This window comes from Rhineura floridana, chromosome 1, assembly GCF_030035675.1.
Source record: "Rhineura floridana isolate rRhiFlo1 chromosome 1, rRhiFlo1.hap2, whole genome shotgun sequence".
NCBI lineage: Eukaryota > Metazoa > Chordata > Lepidosauria > Squamata > Rhineuridae > Rhineura > Rhineura floridana.
The window spans coordinates 322,610,779-322,635,846 of NC_084480.1; the positions used below are offsets into that span (position 1 = coordinate 322,610,779).

Consider the following 25,068-nt stretch of genomic DNA (forward strand, 5'->3'; position numbering starts at 1 on the left):
CCTCAGGCGGCTGTCGACAGGAAAGGCAGAGTTTCCCCCGCCCCCCCGGCGCTGGCGAGGGCCTCTCACTTGGCCCGGGACGCCCCCCAGGGAGGAGCTCACCTGAGCGGCCTTGGCGCAGCTGAGCGACCCCCGGCCTGGCTCGCTCCGCGTCGACGGATGACGGCGCCGACGGGCCGGAGCTTTCCTGCCGGGCGGGAGAAGGGGCGGAGCGTCAGGGGGAGGGGGCGGTGCAATCCACCGCGGGGAAAAAAAATTGTTCTTTGGGTTGTAAGCGCCAGCAGTGGTGGCGGCGGCGGCCCGTCTTCGGGGTAGAGCTGCGATGGTGGGAAACGAAAAGGGAAAGGGCGTCATGGGGCAGGGTTCCCCCCACGCCCGCCCCGTACAAGGCCAGTGGGCAGGTGCCGCCACCCCCCTGCGGAGACCTGCCGTTGAAAGCCCCTGGAGGAGAAGCCCAGCCGGAGCCCCGCGGGAACCATTCCTGGCGCCGCATCCCACGGCCGTGGGGCAGCTGGAATACCAGCCGCCCCGCACGACTGAAGCGGCAGCGCTGGATCGTCTCCTCCAGCGCCCTCTCCTCGCAGTGGCCAGCCGCCAGATGCCCCATTAAATACTGTACCGTACAACTGTCTCGGGGGTGGCGTTGCATGGTATTTGCACTCTGCCTGCAGATTCCTTTTGCTGCTTCTGGTGCATTTGTAACAGAGACAGCTCTGCAAGATTTTGGCTGTTTGTCAATCCTAATTATTTCTTCTCATTTCGTTTTTTTTAAATCGTTCTTCTAGAGCCCGTCTCATTCAACGTACTGAGTTTGAGATATTGTTTTGGTACCCGTGTGTGTAATGCAATAGATATTTCATTTTTGTTGGTTCAGGTTTATTTGGGGGGAGAGAAGTTGTGTTAGAATTTTCCAGTTTGGTGTCATGTATTCATATGTGACTTTTAAAGTTTTATTGTATATTATGTTCCATCTCAGTTGTCCCCTTTTTTCCTTACTGAGTAGAGCTTTTGCAGCCAGTGTTTAGTATATAATGGAATTGTTCATTTTTAACAAATTAATGGCATGATTGGCAATTGATTTTAATGCTGTGTATACGTATGCTTTTACAGATTGCCCTTGATAAGGGTAAACACTTTTGTTTCCACCTTTGGCTCCTCACTGGCAACGCACTTTGAGAGTTCCCCCTTCTTGTCTGTGGTACTTTGGGGGGCCTCCTTCCTTGCTTTTCCACCGGCTAGCAGCCACTGATAGTCTTGACCCCCTCTGTGAATGCGTTAGTCTAATCCTCTTTTAGGGGCACCTAAGTTGCCGGCCATCACTACCTCCTGTGGCAGCGCGTCCCGTAGGTTAACCGTGAGCTGCTTGAAGCACCTGCTTGTTCCGAGGGCTATCTTGGGGTCTTTACCAGCACGCCCACGGCGCGCCTGGCGACCCAGGCAGGGCTCTGCCCCCAAAGGCTTCCCATGAAAAGCCGCCGCAATGCTCGTCACGCGGGGCGAGGAAAATCCCCCCCACCGATAAACATGGAGGCTGGGCATGTTCTCTGATTGGACTAGGCAGATTGGCGTGGGTATCGGCGAATCAGAGGCTCCCAATGGAGGCAAGCGAAAATAAGGCTGAGAGGGTAGGACTAGCGTTTGAAGCAACGGAGCCAATCAGCGGGCGAGACGCAGGAAGGCTGTGGGACCAGACTGATTGATGAATGGAGTCACCAATCATAAAGGGGGGAGGGGAATGAACCACGTTCTCTTCTCATGAATGACTCTGAGGAGGCAACGGCTGCGCCCAGCGCAACAGCTGCCGCCAAGCCCCTGATCTCCATGCGGCTAAGGCGCTCTTGGTCTGTAGTTGCTTCCAAACCTTTCACCTAATTGCCCCCCGTGTTTCTGGGCGCCTAATGAGTTCAGGTGAAATTGCATGTTGGGTGTAGGTGTGATCTGCTTAGGAAATTAATCTGGGCAGGTAAAATAAGACACTGTTTGGACAGTGTGATAAATGTGTTGCTTTTACAAAATGTATTACACAATATAACTTTGCATAGGTCTCAGCTAATTATTAGGAAAGGATATATAAAGTGTGCTGCTTTTATAAAATATACCACACAATGTAACCGTGCATAGATCTCAGTTAATTGCTAGAAAAGGGTAAGAAATATAGCTAAGTAGGGCAAGAAGAGACAAACTGGAAAACACAAGTATGTTGCTTTTATGCTAAAAAATATATAGTTGTATGACCTAGTTTTAAATCCTTACTGTTTGTAAGGGGTAAAACACAGACAATGAAACTAGACTGTAGTAAGTAGGACGAGGGGAAACAAAGCAAGAATAGACATGTCTCAGGAAACAGGTGCAACAGAGACAGTTTGTGGTTAGGACTTTGTCATGTCTGTAGACAGGGGAATAAGAAAATGTATTAGGAGGGAGGGGAGAGAATTGGAGAAAGAAACGGGGAAGCATACCTAAAATGGGCATTAATAAATATGAGTATGGGGGAGCTAAAATATGGGTAGTGGGAGATGTAAACAAAGGCGGGACTTCCTGTGACATGAATAGGCGGCACGGATAGGCTGTAAACCCTGAAGTACTCGACCAATGAGGAAACGGGAGCGAACGAAGCGGCCGGGCTATAGGATAAAAGAACTGTACCAATGTCACTTGGGTGTGCCTACTTTGTGGACACCCGCTCTTGCAAGAACGTATCATAAAGCTTTAATACTGCTTCACAAGTGTCTCTGTTATGGGTCTGTCTTAAAGAACCTTTGTTTCTAACAACAGTCAGAAATGATTGGTTTGGAGCATGACCTATTAGATGTGGGTAAATGAACTGAAGAACCAATTAGGGACGATCTGGACTGCGGTACTAATTAATTGTGGGTTTTTTGGATGGGGAATTAGTTGGGCAGCTTATGGAACATTGGAGGAACTTGTCTGCACTGACAGGCAGCAACGGCTGTCCAGGATTTCAGGCAGGGGACATTCTCAGCTCTATCCCCTAAAATTTCCTGGAACCCCTCCTATTTTTTTTTTTTTTACAATATTACAGTTTTTTCTTTTTCTGGCCCCCTTTTTTTGGTTGCCCTCTAGGAATGCACACCTTAACGTGGTGAGGGGGGTTTGAGAGTGTTGAAGAAGCTGAGAGCAATGCCGTCAGGAGTCTAGACCAAGAGGCTAGACTCCTAGCAGGGGCACCCACAGCGGAATGGTCAAAGCTGAGACACCAGACTAAGAGGCATCCAGACTCAGAGGAAGGCAGTGGGAAACCACCTCTGGATATCTCTTATCATGAAAACCCTATGAACAGAGTATCCAAAATGCAACACAAGACAGTGCTGGAAGATGAGACCCCCAGGTCAGAAGGCACTCACCAAGCTACTGGGGAAGAACAAAGGACAAGCACGAGTAGCGCTGTGACTGATGACGCAGCTGGGTCAAAGCCGAAAGGAAGCCCAGAGGCAGATGCGCACAGATGTGAAAGGAGAGTCCGGAGTTGTATGACACACACAATAGGAACATGGAATGTGGGAAGCATGAACCAGGGAAAGTTAGAAATCGTCAAGCAAGAAATGGAACGTATCAACATTACTTGGTGTGAGTGAATTAAAATGGACGGGTATGGGACATTTTCAATCAGGCAACAACAAAATATTTTATGCAGGAAATGAGAAATTAAGAAACAGGGTTGCTTTAAGTGAGAAGTGATGTACCAAGAACAATTAGGAGCTACAACGCAAGGTCTGAGTGAATGATAACAATGAGATGAAACGGAAAACCTATTAACATAATCATCATCCAAGTATACGCTTCAATGGCAAATCAGAAGAAGAGGAATTGGAGAGATTTTACACAGAAGTACAGGAAGAAATTAATCACACACCAAAATAAGATGTGCTGATAATGGGGGACTGGAATGCAAAAGCAGGGAACAGAGAAGAACTAGGAATTGTGGGGAAATGGAGCTTAGGAGATAGAAATGAAGCAGGAGAAAGATTTATTGAATTCTGTGAAGCCAGTAATTTGTTTCTTGCAAACACATTTTTTGAGCAACTGAAAAGATAGTTGTACATGTGGACATCACCAAATGGTCACTATAGGAATCAAATTGATTATATAATTGGTAGCAGAAGATGAAGAAGTTCCATACTTTCTGCGAAAACAAGACCAGGAGCAGACTGCGGTACAGATCATGAACTGGTAATATCAAAAATAAAGTAAAGAAGAACAATCATAATGCCAAAATACAATTTAAATAACATCCCAGAAGAATATAAAGATCAGATAAGGAACAGATTTGAGGCTTTAAACTTAGTGGATAGAGAACCAGAAGAACTATGGATTGATGCAAGAGACATTAGCAGAAGAGGCTAGCTAAAAGGAGAGAAAGACCTCAATGGATGACGGACAAAACTCTTAAAATGGTTAAAGAGAGAAGGAAAGCAAAAGGAGATAGAAACACTGTTAGAACCTTAAATGCCGCTGTACAGTGACTAGTACGTAGGGACAAAGAGAACTATTACAATAGTTATTGTATAGAAATAGAAAAGGACAACAAAAAGGGTAGAACAAGAGCCCTGTTCCAAAAGATTAGAAAAATGAAAGAGAAATTTAAACCAAGAGTAGGGATGTTGAATAATCAACGGGAATATACTGACTGACCGAGATGAAATAAAAGGAAGATGGAAGCAATACATTGAAGAACTCTATAAAAGAGATATCAGGATGACAGATTCATTCACGGAGGAACCGTATGATGATGAATCAGAAATTTTAGCATGTGAGGTGAAAGTGGCTCTTAAAATACTTGGAAGAAACAAATCACCAGGAATAGATGGCATACAAATAAAGTTGCTACAGGTTAGAGACTGACTCTGTCCAAATTTTGACAAAAATCTGTCAAGAAATATGGAAAACTAAACAATGGCCCACAGACTGGAAGCGTTCCATATACATCCCAATTCCAAAGAAAGGGGATTCCAGGGAATGCAGTAATTATCGAACTATTGCCTTAATATCTCATGCAAGTAAAGTAATGCTCAAGATTCTACAACAAAGGCTCTTACCATATATGGAGCGAGAAATGTCAGACCTCCAAACTGGATTTAGAAAGGGAAGAGGCAGCAAAGATCATATCGCAAACATAAATTGGACAATGGAACGGAGCAAGGAATTTCAGAAGAAAATCACCCTGTGCTTTAAAGATTACAGCAAAGCCTTTGACTGTGTAGATCATGAAAAACTATGGAATGCTTTAAAAGAAATGGGGGTGCCACAGCATCTGATTGTCCTGATGTACAACCTATACTCTGGACAAGAGGCTACTGCAAGGACAAAATATGGAGAAACCAATTGGTTCCCCATCAGAAAGGGCGTGAAACAGGGGTGCATTTTATCACCCTATTTGTTCAATCTATACACGGAACATATACGGAAAGCAGGATTGGACCAAGATGAAGGAGGTGTGAAAATTGGAGGGAGAAGTATCAAAAATTTAAGATATGCAGATGATACCATACTACTAGCAAAAACCAGTAATGATTTGAAACGAATGCTGATGAAAGTTAAAGAGGAAAGCACAAAAGCAGGACTGCAGGTGTCCGTAAGAAGACTAAAGTAATGACAACAGAAGTTATGTAACTTTAACAACAAGTTATGTAACAAAAAGACATTGAACTTGTCCAGGATTATCAATACCTCAGCACAGTCATTAACTAAAATGGAGACAATAGTCAAGAAATCAGAAGAAGGCTAGGACTGGGGAGGGCAGCTATGAGAGAACTAGAAAAGGTCTTCAAATGCAAAGATGTATCACTGAACACTAAAGTCAGGATCATTGAGACCATGGTATTCCCGATCTCTATGTATGGATGTGAAAGTTGGACACTGAAAAAAGCGGGTAACAGAAAAATCAGCTCATTTGAAATGTGTTGGAGGAGAGCTTTGCGGGTACCGTGGACCATGAAAAAGACAAATAATTCTGTGTTAGATCAAACTAAACCAGAACTATCACTAGAAGCTAAAATGATGAAACTGAGGTTATCATACTTTGGGCACAAAATGAGAAGACATGATTCACTAGAAAAGATAATAATGCTAGGAAAAATAGAAGGGAGTAGAAAAAGAGGAAGGCCAAACAAGAGATGGATTGATTCCATAAAGGAAGCCACGGACCTCAACTTGCAAGATCTGAACAGGGTGGTTCATGACAGATGCTCTTGGAGGTTGCTGATTCATGGGGTTGCCATAAGTCGTAATTGACTTGAAGGCACATAGCACACACACACACTTTTTTGGTGTGCCCCAACTTTTAGGCTGGCTATGGTCCTGGTGTGGTCCTCTACCTCTTTTCTTTGATTTCCGCACCTCACTGGTGGAGTCCCGGGTTCCATTCCTGCTGGAAGATCCAATTGCAACCCCCTGGTGCTTGAACTCTGTCACTGAGCTAGCCTCCACCTTTCTATCTCAAAAGCAGGCCATTTGGGAAGAGATGGCAGCTCAGCTGGACCACAGTGACTCACAGAAATGAAAGTGGGGGAAGATTCAGGCCCATGAGCTTCAGACCTGGACCATTCTCTGTGGGAAAATGAACATCCCCAGAGCATGAGACGACACAATAAGAGGTGCTGGGCTCCCGCACATGTTGAGAACTCACATGCAAGTATGCAACATCAGAGTTTTAACATGAGAACATACTAAGAGTCTTGCAGCTGGATCAGGCCAATGGGGCATCCTCACAGTGGCAGACCAAATGCCCCAATGGGACGCCGGCAAGCAGAACCTCAGCATAAGAAAACTCACTCTCTTCTGGTGGTTTTTAAGCACTACCTCTTTAAGTGGAGGCAGAGCTAGTCGCTACTGATCTTCCATGAATTTATCTAATCCCCTTTTAACGCCATCTAATCTTGTGGGAGTCAGTTCTATAGTCAGGCGCTGTGCACTGTGTGGGACATAAGAAAAGCCTGCTGGGTCAGGCCAGTGGCTCATCTAGTCCAACGTCTTGTTCTCACAGTGGCCAACCAGATGCCCATGGGAAGCCCACAAGCTGGACTGGAGTGCAAAGAGCACTCTCCCCTCTTGCAGCTTCCGGCAACTGGTTTTCAGAAGCATCCTGCCTCTGACTATGCTGGCACAGCATAGCCATCATGGCTAATAGCCACTGATAGCCTTTTCCTTTCATGAATTAAAATCAATCCACGTTAGTGAACATCACTGCCTCTTGTGGGAGAGAATTCCATAGTTTAAGCTATCCGCTGCCACCCCAAGATTTTGTTCTTGGTCAGTTACTGCCAGTTCAGACCCCATGAGCATATAAGGACAATTAAGATATTCTGCTTCAGTATGCATCACTTTATATTAAATTGCATTTGCCATTTTATTCACTCAATTTGGAGAGATCCTTTTGGAGCTCTTCGCAATCCCTTTTTGTTTGAACAACCCTGCACAATTTAGTATCATCATCAAACCTAGCCACCTCACTGCTCACCCCTAATTCTAGATTGTTTATGAACAAGTTAAAAAGTGCAGGTCCCAATACCAATCTTTGGGGGGCTCCACTTTCCACCCTTCACTAGGAGAATTGTCCATTCAGTAGAGTTGGAAGGGGCCTATAAGGCCATCAAGTCCAATTTATTCTTCCTCTCTGCTTCCTGCTACTTAACCAATTCCTGATCCACAAGGGGACCTCTGCTCTTATTCCATGGCTGCTAAGCTTACTCAGGAGTCTTTGGTGAGGTACCTTGTTGAAACTCCTCGCTGGATCGTCACCTTGTAGCGATGAGTGGGCTTGCATGTTCCAGTGAACCCTATGAGCGATGCCATCGAGAGTCATGTACTCCCAGCAGGGTCACCCATGGCGGTAAGGTAAAGGGAGAGGAACTAGACAAAGAACGATCCAAGAAAGTTCTCAACGGCAGAACAGGCAAAGGATAACAATATATATGTTACAATGGCTGTGAAGGTGGATGAAGGCTACAGCAGATAAAAAGACTTACAATCGTCGTGGTATCCATGCCATTGGATCAAAGCCTTTTTCTGTCAAGACTGTGTGTTGATCGTCATGCGCCAATCTCCCCACATAAAACGAATTCATGCACAGGCGTCTTCCAACCCAACCCAACCCAACCCAAAGTCCCATGGTGATCGGAGAATGGCGTCTGGGACAGGACTGTGAAATCTGGAAGCCCCTAGTTATGGACCAGCACATGGGCAGTGGATACAGACTCAGTCGTCCTGGCTCAAGGACTGAGGCAGTTGAGTTGTTCGGCAGCTATATCCACGACTGAGCAGTCCTATTCAGGATCCATTCTGCTCACCCCGTATGGGGAGGGGGCTAGAAAAGGTGCCCTAAACATAGTCTGCCTCATCTCTCCCTGACTGGATCACTGCATCCATTGCGGTTACCACTTAGCGGTCGCAAAAGACAATTCAGTTTTGGAACATGGAATATACGGACATTGCTGGACAATACAGATAGTGAACGTCCTGAACGCAGGACTGCCATCATTGCGAGGGAGTTGAGACGTTTTAATATTGACATAGCAGCACTCCAAGAAACTCGAAGAGCAGGAGAAGGACAACTGAAGGCGGAAAAGGAGGTTACATCTTCTTCTGGAAAGGACTGCCTGAACAAGAACGAAGAATACACGGAGTAGGCTTTGCTATTAAAAATGATCTTGTGAAGCTCTTGTCAGAAGTTCCTACTGGCATTAATGAACGACTCTCTCTGATTAAAACTCACCCAAAACCAGCAGGCAACTATTCTAAGTGCTTATGCACCAACATTAGATGCTGATGAAGACATCAAGGAAAATTTTTATACCCAGCTGGACACCATCTTATCAGAGATACCTAAGGAGGATAAAATTATCCTCCTGGGTGATTTCAATGCAAGAGTTGGGCATGATTTTGATTTATGGCCAGAAACGACTGGGACAGAAGGAGTTGGCAATAGCAACCTCAATGGAATTCTATTTCTGACTAAACGTGCAGAGCATAATCTTGTCATTACAAACACACTCTTTCACCAGAAAGATAAATTTAAAACGTCATGGAAGCACCCTCTGTCGAAGCACTGGCATCTCCTGGATTATGTAATTGTCTGTGCCAGAGATCGTCATGATGTACTCCTCACTAGGGCCATGATGAGTGCTGATGACTGCTGGACAGATCACCAACTAATTTGATCCACTATGGCCATTAATATTGTTCCTCAACGTAGGCTCCAAGGAAGAAAACCAAGGCGTAAAATGAACATCCACGCCCTTCAAGATCCTATTAAGCGAGCTTGCTTTCAAACAACTCTCAAGAAACATCTACCTACAGAACTCCCTGAAAATGTTGAGGAACACGGGATTAAACTGAAGACTTCCATTATTGCAGCATGTGAACAAACTATTGGATACCCAACTAAGAAACATCAGGACTGGTTTGATGAGAATGATGGTGAGATTGAACATATCATTGACAAGAAAAGGAAAGCCTTCCAAATATGGCAAAAAGACATTAACTGTGCTGCTAAGAAAAACATCTATGCCAGTGCAAAGGCTGAGGTCCAAAGAAGAACTAGAGAACTTAAGAACGCCTGGTGGATAAAGAAAGCTCAAGAAATCCAGCATTTTGCAGATGCTCATGATGCATAGGGCTTTTTTAATGCCACAAAGGCCATCTACGGGCCAACAAATTATGGTACAATCCCTTACGTTCAGTAGATGGTACCAAACTTCTAAAGGATAAATAATCTATTGCACTGAGTTGGAAAGAGCATCACCACAACCTCCTTAATTGTAACTCTTATGTGGCTGGTGAGATCTTGCAAATCCCACAGCAACAAACTAGAGATAAACTTGCAGTATCCCCTAATTTGGATGAAGTCAGTAAAGCCATCAATCCAATGAAGAACAACAAAGCTAGTGGACCTGATGGAATTCCTGCTGAAGTCTTTAAAGAAGGTGGGCCTGAATTTACACAACTTCATAAGTTCATTGAAAAAATCTGGATGAGGGAGGAGATCCTAGAAGACTTTAGGGATGCCATAATTATCACTCTTTTCAAGAAGGGTGATAGAACAGATTGTGGGAACTACCTTCCAAGGATCCTCGCAAATCGCCTCCTACCTATCTCAGAAGACATCCTCCCTGAATCCCAAAATGGTTTCCGCCCTTCCAGGGGGACAGTGGACATGATCTTCACTGCACAACAGCTTCAAGAAAAATGCAGGGAGCAAAACCGACCTCTGTATATGGCGTTTATTGATCTGACTAAGGCCTTTGATACTGTAAATCGAACTGCTCTCTGGACTATCCTTCTGAAAATTGGATGCCCTGATAAATTTGTGAATATTTTGCTACTCCTCCATGATAACATGACAGTGACAATTTTGGATAACAGTGGCTCTCAAAGTGATCCATTCAAAGTGGGATCAGGCGTCAAACAGGGATGTGTCATTGCTCTGACCTTATTTGCTGTTTTCATTGCCATGATTCTACACCTTGTTGAGGGGAAACTTCCCACTGGCGTGGAAATCACATATCGAACAGATGGAAAGCTTTTTAATCTCAGTAGGCTGAAAGCAAAAAGTAAGGTAATTACCACCTCTGTCATGGAACTTCAATATGCCGATGATAATATAGTCTCTGCACATTCAGAGGAAGATCTTCAAACTATCCTAAATGTCTTTGCAGAAGCATATGGAAAGCTTGGGCTCTCACGTAATATTAAAAAAACCAAAGTGCTTCATCAGCAGGTGCAAACCAATCCCTCTGTAGCACCATCAATCCAGCTTAATGGTGCAACGCTGGAGAATGTCAATCACTTTTCTTATCTTGGCAGCCATCTCTCTGTAAAAGCTGACATCGACGCTGAAATTCAGCATCGTCTGAGCTCTGCGAGTGCCGCATTCTCCCGAATGATGCATAGAGTGTTTGAGGGTTGGGATATTCGCAGGGAGACCAAAATGCTTATTTACAAAGCCATTGTACTCCTGCCCTTACTATACGCCTGTGAAACATGGCCCATCTATAAACGCCACTCCCAATTTCTTGAAAGATTCCACCAACGCTGCCTCTGGAAAATTCTGCAAATTACTTGGGAAGATAGGCAGACTAATGTTAGCGTATTGGAAGAAGCAAAGACCACCAGTGTTGAAACAATGATCCTCCAACATCAACTTCGCTGGACAGGTCATGTTGTTCGAATGCCTGATCACCGTCTTCCAAAGCAGCTACTTTACTCCCAACTTAAGGATGGAAAAGGGAATATTGGTGGACAGCAAAAGAGGTTTAAAGATGTTCTCAAAGCTAATCTAAAAAATGTAGCATGAGCATTGAGAACTGGGAAGCCTTGGCCCATGAACATCCCAATTGGAGGTCGGCTATTATCAAAGATGCTATGGACTTTGAAGAAGCACAAGTATAGGGTGAAAGGGACAAATGAGCTAAGCGGAAGGCACGTCAAGCAAATCCTCATCGTGACCATCATCGTGAAACCTATGTCCTCACTGTGGGAGGCTGTGTGGATCCAGAATTGGCCTCCACAGTCACTTACAGACCCACTGTTAAAGACCTTATCCTGGAAGACAATCTTATTCGGCCACGAGTGATCGCCAATGAACGAATGAATGGTGACCTTGTTGAAAGCTTTTTGAAAGTCCAAGTACACTATGTCCACTGGATCACCTCTATCTATATGCCTATTGACACTCTCAAAGAACTCAAATAGTGAGAAAGGAGTTTCCCTTGCAGAAGCCATGTTGGTTCTGCTTCAGCAAGGCTTGTTCTTCTATATGCCTGGTTTATCTTTAATAATACTTTCTACCAGTTTTCCCAGGACAGATCTTAAGCTTCTTGTTATGTGCCTTCAAGTCTATTACGACTTATGGCGACCCTATGAATCAGTGAGTTCTTTGAGAACTCTTGGGTGGATGCCACTCAGACCCAGTGATTTGTCAGTTTATATTTTGTCTGGTAAGCCTAGAACTTCATCTCTCTTTATTTGCTTCAGTTCCTCAGACTCCTTCCTGCAAATGTTAGTTCAGGTTCAGGGATCTGCCCTATACCCTTCACTGTGGAGACAGATGCAAAAACTCCATTTAGCTACTGTGCAGTCTCCTTATCCTTCTTTAGTACATCTTTGACTCCCTTATCATCCAAGGGTCCAATCACCTCCCTAGACGGTCTCCTGCTTTGAATGTATTTAAAGATTTTGTTGTTATTGAAAGAAGTCCTTCCTTTTATCTGTCCTCAATCTTCCAACATTCAGCTTCATTGGATGTCCATGAGTTTTAGTGTTATGTGAGGGAGAAGAACTTTTCTCTGCCCACTTTCTCCATGCCATGTGTGATTTTATACACTTCTACCCTGTCGCCTCTGACTCACCTTTTCTCTAAACTAAAAAGCCCCCAATGCTGCAGCCTTTCCTTACAGGGGAGTTGCTCCACCACCTTGATCAAATGTCCTAGGCAAACTTGTGATGGAGATCTATTCCCTTGAGTTGCTGCTTTTAGTAGTCCTGGGAGTAGCTTCCAGTAAACGTCACAGTTACGACCGGACACGTCTCTTCTAGCCAAGCTTGTTCCCGTACAGGCCGTTAACCGCTGGTCCATTTCAGTGGCTTCATCAGCACACTTCTGAGAAGTGACTTTCTATCTTGCCTAAATGGTTCAATGGATCTGATCTATTATTGCTCGCTCACTCGCCCCCCTCCACACACTTAAAAGGAGGAATCTGTGTAAATATTTCACAGTACATGCTTGGCACAGAGGTGTGTTGTGGACAGAAGGATTTGCCTCCTGCAGTCCTCTCTGCACTAGGGTGGCTCTCCTTTTGCTGGCTTGAGAATGAACACACTCAGTGACTGTTGTTATTACTGATTAAGTTTATATCCCACCCTTCCAGTAGGAGCCCAGGGCAGCAATAATAATACTGTGGAAGTTCATTATAACATGGGGGTCGGGGGACAAAGGGTGCACCCACTTTATAGGGGTCCCACATTAAAACAAAAACTGCAGTATTTGTGTGTGTGTGCTTAAGAATAAACAATTAGGTGCCCCCCCAGATGTCAGAAGAGTGTGATCCAGTGTCAAAGGATAAGATCAGGAGACTTCCCGCCAGGCGCTGTGGGGCTCCAGCTCCTTGAATCCCAGGGCCAGCGAGGATGGGAGTTGTAGTCCAGCAACATCTGTCTGTCCACTGGTTCTTCGGCCCTGAGAGAGGAGGACATGATTGACGTCCTGGGTCCTGGCGCCTAGACGAAGAGAAGGCGGGAGAGAGCCCCGATGGGTTGCCTTGACGCCTCCCCCCCCGAGTCCATCTCCTCTCTAAGGGGCTGCCTCAAACCGACAGGGCAGGCGAGGTGCCGCAAAGAGTTGTGGGTATTGTAGCCTCCCCTTCGGGGCTGCTCCTACAGCTGCGGAGATGGAAGCGCCGCGCACCTTCGACGAGGGGGCCGGGCCGGGTTGCCGCCTCCTACTCCGGGATCCCTCGCGGATTATACCTGCACCAAGCAGGCAGGCAGGGCGCGCGGGTAGGGCTGGTGGGGGCGGCGTCGGTGGGCGACTGCTGGACGAGAGGGCCAGTTCTTTGGGTCAGCGGCCTCTGCCGCCAGGGACGCGGAGAGAGACCGGTAGGCGCCACCTGGTCTGCGGGGTGAGAGGCGCACAGCCTTACGGGACGGGCGCCGTTTCCCTTTCGCCGGCGTCTGGTCCGGCTGCATCCGTCGAAGCCGCCACCCCGGGCCGCTCCCGTCCCCGCCCCTTCCTGCGCCCGCGGAGGCTGTTTCGCTTTCGCTTCTCGCCGCGGGTTGCCGCGCTCTCCCCTCCCTGGGCCTGGAAAAAGCCAGGGTGCAGGCGTGGGGCGCCGATGAAGGAGAGCCTGGAGGGGGCTCGGCGCAGGGGGGCTCCCCTCTGACGCCGACGCGCTTCCCTTCCAGCATGGCAGAGGGGCAGGCGGCGGCCGTGGAAGTGCGCGGGGTCCCCCCAGACGTGGCGGACGAGCTGCTGGTGCTTTACTTCGAGAACCGGCGCCGCTCAGGCGGCGGGCCTGTGCAGAGCTACCGGCGGAGGGGCAGCCGCGCCACCCTCACTTTCGAAAGCCCCGAAGGTCAGTGCGGGGGGCGGGAGAGAAAGAGAAACCCGCCAGTTTCAAACGCCGTAGGAGCGGGGGGGGGAGAGTTTGGAAATCGACAGGTGGAGGAAAGCGGGGCCCCGCCCCCCGTCATCCAGTGGCTCCGCCGGGCTCAAGAGACGCCTTCCAGCGGGGCCCTGGTCGGGGTTGCTGTTTCCTAATACCGTTAAAACAATATTTTTTTCTTTTTTAAAAAAGACCTCTTTTTCATGCCCCTCCCGGTTTCCAGGTGAAAGTAGAGTAAGTCCCCGGCCTAGCGAGCGATAACTCACAGTAACATTTGATTTGTCTTTTACCACTCTGGCTTTGGGGAGGAATTTTCAGAGGGGCCCGTCATCAGTTGCTTTTTAAAAGAATACATGCTCAGCCTTTGCGGTTTTTGGCACCACTGTAACAGTAAAGTCGATGGGGGGAAATGCAGAGTTTTGTTGGCAACGGTAGTGTCCCCGTACTTTGCGGTGGGCTGGGTTGTGTGAGTTGGTCTGCAGGGGATCCTGTAACATCAGAAGAGCCCCGAAGCAGCTGGGTCGGGCCAGAGAGGGCCCATCTAGTCCAGCATCCTGTTCTCCCAGTTGCCAACCGGGTGTCCCAATGGGAAGCAGAGATGCCTTGCCTAGCCAAGGGGTCACCGACCTTTGTGGACCAGGGGCGCATTCCAGATTTTGAGGGAGTGCTGAGAGCACCATTCACAAAATGTCTGCCATAGGAGGCATGGCATCATATAAAACTAAAGAGTAGTCATTGTCATGCACACGTGCCACTAGCCTGGCACTCCGTGCAGTCCCAGGACTCAACTTCCCACCCAGAGTAATTGATCCTGGCAAAATAGCTCCCCTTGTGAGGGCTAAGTAATCCAACAACAGCCCTGCAAGGTAGGTAGACTGCCACCACCCCTTAACTGGTTAACTACTCTGAGTCAACGGGAAAACCCAGAACTCAGGAATAAACCTGCCAGGGATTCCAAAAAGCAAGAGTCGGGAGGGCGTTAGGCAAACCCAAATACACGGTAGTCTGTGGTCAGTGGCCAAGGTACCAGATTCAGAGCCAATTTTCCCCTGCAATGAACAAACACAGGTAAATAAGAAGTAGCTTTATTGAATAAAATAGAAGTGCACAATTAAGAGCAGCAAAATGGTTCCTTAAAACCCGCACCCCAAAAGGGGCAGACGGAGAGGTCAGTCACAAAACAAAACTAGCTAACCTGTTCTCTAGTTACAAAGGAGGCAGTTGTTGTAAAGTCCCACATCTCCCCAGAGATGCGCAGCTTGGGTAGTAGATGGCAGTGGAACCCACACAGGTGCACACCTGTGGCAAGAGGGATCCCAGTGGAATAAAGGCTAAAGATTTTGCTCCTAAATTTATGGATAAGCCCCTAGTAACTGTCCAGAACTGATTAGCCAATCAGGGGGCTTCCTCATGATGCAATACTGCTTCTAGTCTTCGCGCCTAAGTGGCATGTGCTCCCCTCAGTTCGCAGGCTAGGCTGACCTTGAGTGCCAGGCCCTGACAGAGAAGCAGGTGTCTTCACACAGGCCAGCTAGTTAGCTGCAGCTGAGACATGAAACTGCAAACATCTCTGCTCTCACAGAGAGGCCTCATTTCTGGACAAGATGAAATCCCACAATTCTGTGCACAAGTGCCATGTTGCATTCAAGCGTTCTTGACAGTCATGGTGAAGCTTTTCCCATAATTGTATTTCCATACTAGAAAAGGCTTGACCTCCTGCATTTCTGCCTCCCGTACAGCTGTTTCCCCCAATACTACTCCTAAACCAAAGCCTAGGCTACCTTCCTGTGCCCACTTGCTTGGAAGTAAGCCCGTGGAACAGAAAGAGGCTTATTTCTGCGTAGACATGTATCGCATTGTACAGTGAATTCTTAATGAGTCCTGGTCTTTAGCTCCTGCAGAGCAGGAGACGTGCCTAAGCCTCTTTGCAAAGTTTTCACATTTCCCTTTTGGGGAGAAGGGGTTTCTTTAACATTCACTCACCCTTATTGTGTAGTAGTATTTGCAGAAAATAACTCCTAGGCACTACCTGATCTCAGATGAAACCAGCACAGGAAAGGTGTACCCTGGTTGCCAAGGGAAAAGAAAGGGCAAACTATGGAGATTCCAAGGTCTAGAGGGAAAAGACAGAAGCGGGAAAAGAGCGCTAAAAGGGAGGGCAAAATAGCAGCTATCTGGGACCTTGGGGTTCCTGTTTCCTGGTGTCCAAACAACTCCCCAGTCACAGCTCTGGCTTCACTCGCTGGCTGATAAATGGACAGGCAGGAACACTCAGGCTTGCTCATTTCACAGGAAACACTTAGAAGTGTAGCTGAGCATTGAGCTCTATAGCTTTCTATGAGAGCAAGAGACTTGCCTTTTTGTTTTAGCTCTAAGTCTGGGCTACCTGCTGGGAGCACCACTGAACGCCTTGGCGACCCCTTGCCTAGCCCTTTTTGTGTCTGAATGTAACCTAAGTATACATATGTTCAGATCATGTTGGGGTGCTCCTTTATGCCAGTGTGGCTGTAGGCTAGGGTGGGGGACTTTGGCCTTCCAGATGTTGCTGGACTACGTCCCCCCACCCCTGCCCACTGGCTGTGCCAGCTGGGACTGGAGGAAGTCCAGCACCACTGCCTGGAGGGCCACAGGTCCCTCATCCCTGCTGTGGATGCCCCAGTGACTGGACCCTGAGGGTGGGCGGCAAGTGGTCCTCCTGGGCAGTGTTTTTGGTGCTGGGGCTGGTTCAGCAGCTTTCTCTTCTGTGGGGCCTCTAAGGTCACTTTTCGCTCTCTCGCTGTCTCTCCCCCATGCAGATGCACAACGGATCCTCTCCAGAACCGACCACATCCTGCAAGATGCTCCTTTGGCTGTCCAGCCGGCAGCCCCTCGGGATTATGGGAAAGTGGTCCTTCAGGGCCTGAACCCCCAGACCAGCCTTGACCTACTGGAGCTCTATGTGGAGCGTATGTTGAATTGTGAAAAGGGCGATTACTCAGTCTACCGTAGCCATGGCGGGGACCGGGCGCTGGTGCAGCTGCAGGAACCGCTCAGCAATGCAGGTATCTGCAGGACAGCCCTTTCCTGCCTCTGCGTGGGCAGCATCTCTGCTAGGCCCTACCAAGGCATGCTGGTCAGCCTGTCTCTAGGGGACCTTCTGCATGCACAGCTGAATCCTCTCCGTTCCGGCAGAGGAGGGACGTCGTAGAGAGACTCGAGGATGGAGTTCCATCTTTCGTTCTCTTCCCCCCCCCCCCAAGAAAGAAAGTGTGAGCCTCACAGTTCTGTGCTTTTCTGTCTCGGGCATTTTGTGCTGATGCTGTCGGTGTCTTCTCATTCTTTTGGGATGAATACACAAAAATGAAGCCTCTTTAGAAAGGGATCTGCCCGAAAAGCTAAACTCGGGAGTGGGGAGGAGCATATCAGTGGGGCTTCCTTAAACTCTTTTCTCCCCCTTTATTTTTGCCTTTACATGTTGCTTTTTCTCATCTTTGCACATTGTGGAAATTGATTTCTCACAAGTCTCTGTGAGAAGTGAGGAGGGGGGCCAGCTGCAGAGAATGGGGTGTGCGTGAGAGAGATTCCTCCTTTGCCGTCCCTCACCTCTGCTCCAAAATATTTCACATTCTGTGCCAGAGTACATATCTATTCATAGAATAGTAGAGTTGGAAGGGGCCTCTAAGGCCATCCAGTCCAACCCCCTGCTCAGTGCAGGAGTCCAAATCAAAGCATTCCCGACAGATGGCTCTCCAGCTGCCTCTTGAAGGCCTCCAGTGTCGGAGAGCCCACTACCTCTCTAGGTCATTGGTTCCACTGTGGTATGGCTCTAACAGGAAGTTTTCAAATTAATAAACTGAGTCATACTCTGTTTTGAGATACTTTGCAATGAATGAAAAAGCCCTAGAGTGCTGCTTCTGTGGCTGCCCCTATTCTGCTGGCTGGGGGACTTAAACTGGCCACTGGCCCCAAGTGGCTGGTCCTCTTCTGTGCTGGTGGTGTGCTCTTGGCTGCCATCCGGGCTACCAGCAGCAGAGGCAGAGAGGGTAGGCAGGCCTCTCTTTCAGGCAAGGCAGAAGTATGGAAGCGGCGCTAAATCTGCCCCTTCAGTCTCTCGTGCACCCTGGCGGCAGCTGGGGCATGGCCGTGGGTGGACACCCTCTTCATCCTCCCCCCAGACACGTATCGCAAAGGCTGCCCACAGTTGTCCCTAAGCTCAGCCCCTCCAGTCATCACCCCCAGCCAGACCAGGCTTCCTGGGCCTTGGGCTAGCTAGGATTCCATGCCCAGAACCTCCCTTGCCGGGTGCCTGTGAGGAGTAGCTGGGCCTGCCAGGTCAGGCAGAGGCTCAGGATCTTTTGCAGGTGGGGAGAGAGGTGCAAACATCAAACAGTGACACTTCCATGCGTCTCTCTGTGGGGCGGGGGGAGAGGCTTCAATTCAGGGATGCAGCTCTGAAGAGGCCGGTTGCTTCTGTTCAGGTGCTGGTGGGTTTTCTGGACCCTCTTCTGCTATGGACCTCAACAGTAGCCCGGCTGGTTGGCCTTTGTGGGAAACAGGACAGCCCCCTCCCCGTCGGATTCAGCCTGGGGGGGCCTTTTCCATTTGTATGAAGTGGGGCAAATGACCTTCTTATGGAGAAAGGCGCTAAGTGGCGGCAACAGGAGTGGGAGGGAGCCCTGTGTCTCGTGGGAGGGGTGGATGTCAGAGGGGCCTTTTGACTCTGCCGCCTTCCCCTTTCCCCCAGCAGAGTTCCTGACCTTGGCGGAGCAAGTGCAAATTCGGCAGCTGGATGGGGCCAGCCTGTCCCTGGACTGGGTGGAGCAGACAGACAGCCTCCTTGTCCGGAGTTGTGGCGGCAGCTGCCTGAAGCAGGATCTGCTGGAGCTATACTTCGAGAGCAAGCGCAGTGGCGGGGGCCAGGTGCGGGCCGTGAGGCTGCTTGGGGGGGGCACAGTGGCCATTGTCTCCTTCCAGGACCGCGCAGGTAAGGGTGAGCACGGAGTTGTCTTAGTGGCTTCTCTAGCTGCAGCCACGCAGTGTGGCGGGAGATCCCTGGGAAGGGTCTGTGCCTGTTCCTGGCAAACGGGGCTTGCGGGGAAATCGAACTGTTTTCTGGTTCAAGTCTCTCCCCCATTCCACTCCCCTAACCAGCCCAGCCTCTTTTGTCTGCAGCGCCCACCAGTTGTGGGGCCTGTGGCCTTTCCTTCCTTGGCTTGGATGCTGGGGTGGGGTGGGCCTCAGCAGTGGAAGGCTTTGCCCTGATATTTGTGGCGTTTGCAGTAGGCCCCGGTCCTGGGCGGAAAGCACCTACTGGTATGGCCATAAGGGTGCCTGCCACCACTAGCCAAGCACCACCTGCCAGAAAGCGGCAGACAGAACCTCTGGGGACATGATGCAGCTGCCCCCGCCAACCACCCTCTGCCTCACTGCTTAGCGCATCTTAACGGTCAGAGTTAGCTGAACGGAACATAGTGACTTGAGTGGGTGAGGCAGCGTTTAGAAAACTCTGTGAGGCTTCATTATATTTATTTAAAAGATGCTGTGAACTGCCCCGGGTGATCCTGGGAGTAAAGGGGTGCGTGGGGGTGCCCATTAAAGCACACCCACTACCACAGTTGTCCTGGGAAGGAAGCATCGCCAAGGTAAAATCTGCGAATGGGCCCTGTGACAACATTGGATCTTTCACCACAACTAAGACTGTGGTTGTTTTTTGAGCCACTTTAAGGTTACAAACTTAAGGTTTCTGGTTAACAGAAACTTGTAGAAATCTCCAGCAAAGAAAGAAGCTGCATAAATTTCCACAAAAGAGGTGTCTTGGCTGGCCCCTGTGACCTCATAGCAGCCCCACCAGCTTTAGAGGGCACCAGTCCCACTGGAACCCCTTTCCTCCTCCAGTAGTTTGGCTAACGGCCTGGCCAGCAGAGGAGCCCCCCACCCCCCAAGAAGCCCATGCCAGGGCATTTTAACTGGCTCAGCTGAGGCTCCTGAGTGGCAGAATGGGCAGCTTCTCTCTCCCCCCCCCCAAATCCCACCTAGTTGAGGTCATGAGACCACTAAATATTGGGACTTCTATCAAGTGAAAGATGTATTTCGTCTTCTAATTGAAATAAAAACCACTCAACTCCCAGTATCGGCTTGCATGCTGCTTTGCCATGAATGAACTTATTTATTTATTATTTGATTTATATCCCGCTCCTCCTCCCAGTAGCAGCCCAGGCGGCAAAGTAGGAGCTACGTAAGGAGCCATAGCAATTTCCATTCCTCTTGGGGGACACAAGTTCCTTGAGGCATCCCTAGTTAGACCAAGGGCTTAGGAAGAAAGATCAGCTGTTCCCACAATTTACTACTTTGCCCCCCAAAGGGCAACCTGTTTCCCTTGCTGCCTTTGCCGCCCAGGCTGTGGGGGTCTCTGAGAGATCTTCCTGCCACCAGCTCTGGTCTCAGCTGCTTCCGGCTGATTTGGATCTTGCTTGTGTTCTTATTGGCCATCAGCTGCCTCTGGATGAACCAGGTGCCCCTGGGGGCCACTGTTAGGAAGACCATTGCATTCCCAGCAGGCTGCTGGATGGGGAATTGCCCCACTGGATGAACTGGAGAACCATGAAATTTAATAGGAAGATTGCCGAGTTGCCAGAAACGACACCAGCTATAGTGAGATTTTTTTGGGGGGGAGCTCAGATGCGCACAATTCTGACCAATGAATGCATTCTAGCACAGTCCCCCTTTGAGTGCTGGAATGTGTGGGTCCTCCGTATTCCCTCCTGGGGCCTTTTCCAGAAGGGCTGCCTCTTCAGGGTGCAGAGGGCCGCTGGCAGGGGCGGATTGCAGGGGCTCTTGTCCGGGGACGCTGGAGGTCATTGTGGACCAGCCCCAGGATGGTCGGCTGATGCTGTGCCAGCTGAGCGGAGGAGCCCCTAACCCCAGGCTCTTCCTGAGTCTCCCCACATCTTCCCTTGCAGTGGCGGAGAGGGTCCTGCAGAGGACCCACCGGCTCCCGGATGACAGCCTGGCCGTCTCCCCTCACTATGACTTCCTGGAGCCCACGCAACAACAGGAGGCGAGGGCAGCAGCTTGGAGGGCCGTGCCACTGGACGGAGCATTGCCACCGACCTGCATCCCTGTTCCAGATAGAGCCACGCGGCAGCTGCTGCAATCGCATTGTGTCCTGCAGGAGCTGGGAGCCCCCGTCCCAGAGTGCGCGCTTGCCCTAGAGGAAGGCGGGCTGCACGTCTCGGGGGGTGACCCAGCTCGCCGGCAGCAGCTGTTGCAACACATCCAGGCAGCCTTGCAGGGAGTGGTTCAAGAACACTGGCCCTCCTCGGACTGGGCCCTCGGCCTCCTGCAGCGGGAGGATGTCAAAGGGCGCCTGGCAGAGCAGCTTGCCGAGCAGGGGCTAGGGGCCGCCTACGTCCCTGCTGCAGGCCAGGTGCTGGTGGTGGCCCTGAAGCCTTCTGCTGTGCCCCAGGCCACGTCCCTTCTTGGCTCGGTCCTGGCCTCCTTCAGCCTGCCCTTGTCGGAGCGGCACCTCCCAGCCCTGGCCTCCCCTCGCTGGGCACAGGTGCAGGCGGGACTGTGCTGTTGCCTCGTGCGCCTGGCAGAGAGCGGGGAGCAGTTGGAGGGCCTGACCCTGGCCGGGCTGGAGCAGGAGAACGTGGGGCAGCTGGCAGCCTTCCTGCAGGACTGCATGCCTGACGAGACCCTGGTGCCCATGGAGGCGGGCGCCCTCCGCTACCTGCAGCTCCGCCACCAAGACCTGCTGGCGGGCATCGCCAACGTCACGCTCTTGCCTCTGGAGGGAGCTGACCTCACTGGCTTGCGGGTAAGGCTGCTGGGGCAGGGCACTTCCCCGTACTTCCCGCCAGCAAAATAGGCCACAAAGTCAGGTCCAAAGGCTGGTAGGCTGTTTCGATGCCCTCGTTGCCTGCTCACTCCCCCCTTCTTTGGCCTCTCTTTAATTCCCACCATCACCCCCCCCTCCCTGGGGCTTCCAGTCTCCCCAGCTCCTCTTGGCTGCCAGCCCAGCCCCAAATGTTGGGATTCTGGCCCCACACTTCTCTGGGCCTCCAGCCAGGTCAGCGTTTGATTTCCTGGGAGAGTTAGGGTTGCCTCTTAACTTGGCAGCTGAACACGCTGCTGAAGGTGCCCCTCTCCATGCATTCAGCTCCGCCCCAGATCACCAAGGCTGGAGGACTCGTCGCCTGTTGTGCGGGTGGCAGGGCAGACGCTTGCCTGCCAGGCTGCCGTTGTAGACTGGGTGGGCTTAAGAACAAGCGCTGTGTGGGTTCCTGGGAGCCCAGCTGAGAGTGCTGGACGAAGGCGTGGGAGATGGGGGTTCATCCCTCCAGTCGCCCATGAGGCTCTCAGGGTGGCCTTGGGCCAGTCACAGCCTTGCAGGGAGGGGGGAAACTACCAGAGCGCCTCCTTGGAGGGAGGGACACAGAGGTAGTTGTCACAAAGAGTGAAAGTGCTGGATCAGCTGAGGACTAATCCGCTGCCACACCTCCCTTCCCCTCCCCGGCTGACCTTCCACTTTGGCTCTTCCTTGCAGCTGAGTGGGGAAGCCTGCGCGTGCCAGGCGGCAGCTGAGCTCCTCCAGAGCCTGCTCAGCGCCATCCACACCCAGACCGTGACGCTGCAGCTGCCCGGCGTGAGCCGCTTCCTGCTGGAGAACCGCGGGCGGGAAGAGGTCCGGGACTTGGAGCGGCGTTTCCGTTGTGTCATTGGCCTTGACAGGGTCCACTGGAGACCGCTGGAAGCCCAGGTGCGAGTCCTCCCGGTGTGTGTGTGCGACACCACTGACGACTACAAAGCTCCCCCTCAACCACTGCCAGGGTGGGGGCTGATGTGGGGCTGGACACAGCTGGAGAGGGGGCGCTCAGGAGCCGCTATGCAGGAGGAGGCGGCGGCGCTGGTGACAGACAAGTCGGGTCTTAGTGGGAGAGGAGGGGGCAGCTGGCGTTTTCCTGGTGATGCGACTGTTTTAAAGCTTGCAGGGGGCTGGGGGCTGTGTCTCTGATGACCCCTTCATGTATCTGCAGCATGAACTGGAACTGTCTCAGGAGCCACTGGCCCTGAGCTGCCGGCGGGACTCCCTGCATGGAGCAGAGCAGCCGGGGGGCCAGTGTGGCGCTGCTGGGGAGTGGAGCGGAGCCAACCTGGGTATGTCCATGCTTGTGATGGCAAGGGGGGAGCATGATGGGTTGAGCTCGCTGCCTGTGATGTGAGCTGCTCCATGCTGTGCCTGGGATGGGGCAGTCTGGGCCAGCCCCTCCTGGCCCTCTCCTTCAGAGCTGCCCACCAGCAGAGACTGGGCATCGCCTCTGCGCTTCTGGGGGTGCCATAGACATGGGCATCCGCAGGCGTTAGATGAGCATCCATTTGCAGGTGGTGCCCGAGAACAGGCCTAGCAGTTCTGGTCCACCTGGTGGCTGAGCAGTGGCAAGGCCTGGCTAGACCTGGCCCCAGAGGAACTCGCATCCCAGGCCTACCCCTGCTTGCTTCTCAGCGAGTACCCCTTTCTGCTACCCATCTGTGGTTAGATCTATGGGTTATTCTGCACGGCTGGTGAAACCCACATTCCCTCAGCCACAGCCCCACCCCCTGCAAAGTGGGTATAACAACGGTGGGGAGGAGGTCACCAGCACTTGCAGAGTAACTTTTAAAGCTTGGAGGGGGTCCCTTTTGTTAGGGTGACTTTTGTTCCCACCTAAAGTGGGCCTGCTCACCTCAATTCCCGGGTGGAAGTGCGAGCTGAGGAAAACCTGTCTGACTGCTAGGCTTTCGGCCAGGTACCATAGTAAAGACATACACGCACACAGCCTCTTGATCAAGAGTGGCCCCAGTCTTAACACAGGCACACAGCCTGGCAAGAATGAGAACCCCGTTTATTTTCAGCAGAGTCAGTATATAGGGTTCAAGAGAGAAAAGGGCAATAAACAAAATGTAACATAACATTATTGACAACGTCAGAGACAAAGAACAGGCCCCTGCTACATTTCATTTGCTACGCATCAGATGTCAGGGTGTTCTTCCTTTGGATTCGGACTCATGAGCAATATGTTCTTAAGATAAGGGCCTGTGAGAGGGGGTGTTTTGACACTTTGGGAGTCATAAAACAAAATAGCATATACACAGGAAAATGTGTGTAACCTGGAAAGGTCAAATCCCAGTAACTCTATGTGATCCTATTACTACTTTTCTAAGGGAGTATACAAAGAGAATTCAGAAGCAGTGCAAGCCTCTGATTATTTACAAGGCTGATAATAAAGTACAAGAAAATATAAAAATAAAACAATGGAAGACAGCAGAGTGCTTATCTTCTCAAAACGTTGTGGACTGAGAGGCATCTTCAGGGCTAAGTTCCCAGAGGCGAGGAAACAAAACCTACAGCAGTTGTGCTCCCCCTCCCACAGTTTCCATCGTGCTTTGCATCGTTGGTTCACAAAGCCTGACAAGTGTCTCCAACCCCAGTGTGGGCCCAAAGGGGTTTTTTCTTCCTAACACTTTTTATGGCCTGAATTAAGACATGAGTTAGAAAGATTACAAACTCTCCCTGGTTTTGCTATAAATTTGGAGGCGGGGCGGGGAGGTTGACTACTCTCAAATCACAGCCACACTAAATCCTAGATGCCTGAACTGTTTTCTGTGGGGCAGCAGCAAGTGCTGTTTCTGGCCCAGAGAAGACCAGCGGAAAAGGGTTGAGAACAATCCAGGGGTCTAGTTGGTGGGCAAGATCTAGAACCAGCCTACTCTCTGTGGGCCACTTTTGACAGGTGGGCTCTGCTGCTCACCTGTCAGTCACCTGATGCCACGTCAGGCGATTCAGCTTCAAAGGAAGAATTGGGAGAGACCTCTAACCTCACTACCAATTCTGCTGCTGCTGCCGTGTCTTGAATTCAAGCCACAGCTGCAAAGGCTCTTGCCGGAAATGGAATTTAAATTCAGTGCCAGATGCCAGACCCCGCTTGGTGGG

At 50.2% G+C, this 25,068-nt stretch overlaps 2 protein-coding genes across 8 annotated transcripts in view; one reads left to right on the forward strand and one right to left on the reverse strand.

Annotated features, from left to right (window-relative positions):
* GRINA (glutamate ionotropic receptor NMDA type subunit associated protein 1) overlaps positions 1-351 on the reverse strand; it is a 33,383-nt gene extending 33,032 nt beyond the window's left edge. The window contains exon 1 of one of the 2 annotated variants that reach the window (XM_061607233.1): positions 103-351. The gene's annotated coding sequence lies outside the window, so the exon portion shown is untranslated. The remainder of the gene's footprint in view (positions 1-102) is intronic. The other variant, XM_061607234.1, reaches the window with a different exon arrangement.
* A 1,411-nt stretch (positions 352-1,762) lies between these two features.
* The window catches only part of PARP10 (poly(ADP-ribose) polymerase family member 10), a 30,413-nt gene continuing 7,107 nt past the window's right edge, over positions 1,763-25,068 (forward strand). The window contains exons 1-7 of one of the 6 annotated variants that reach the window (XM_061607228.1): positions 13,328-13,495; positions 13,918-14,087; positions 16,913-17,158; positions 18,844-19,080; positions 21,056-21,915; positions 22,645-22,857; positions 23,135-23,255. In XM_061607228.1, coding sequence (XP_061463212.1) covers positions 13,404-13,495; positions 13,918-14,087; positions 16,913-17,158; positions 18,844-19,080; positions 21,056-21,915; positions 22,645-22,857; positions 23,135-23,255 — 1,939 coding nt within the window. In that variant the 5' untranslated portion in view covers positions 13,328-13,403. The other 5 variants (XM_061607227.1, XM_061607230.1, XM_061607229.1 and 2 more) reach the window with 5 other exon arrangements.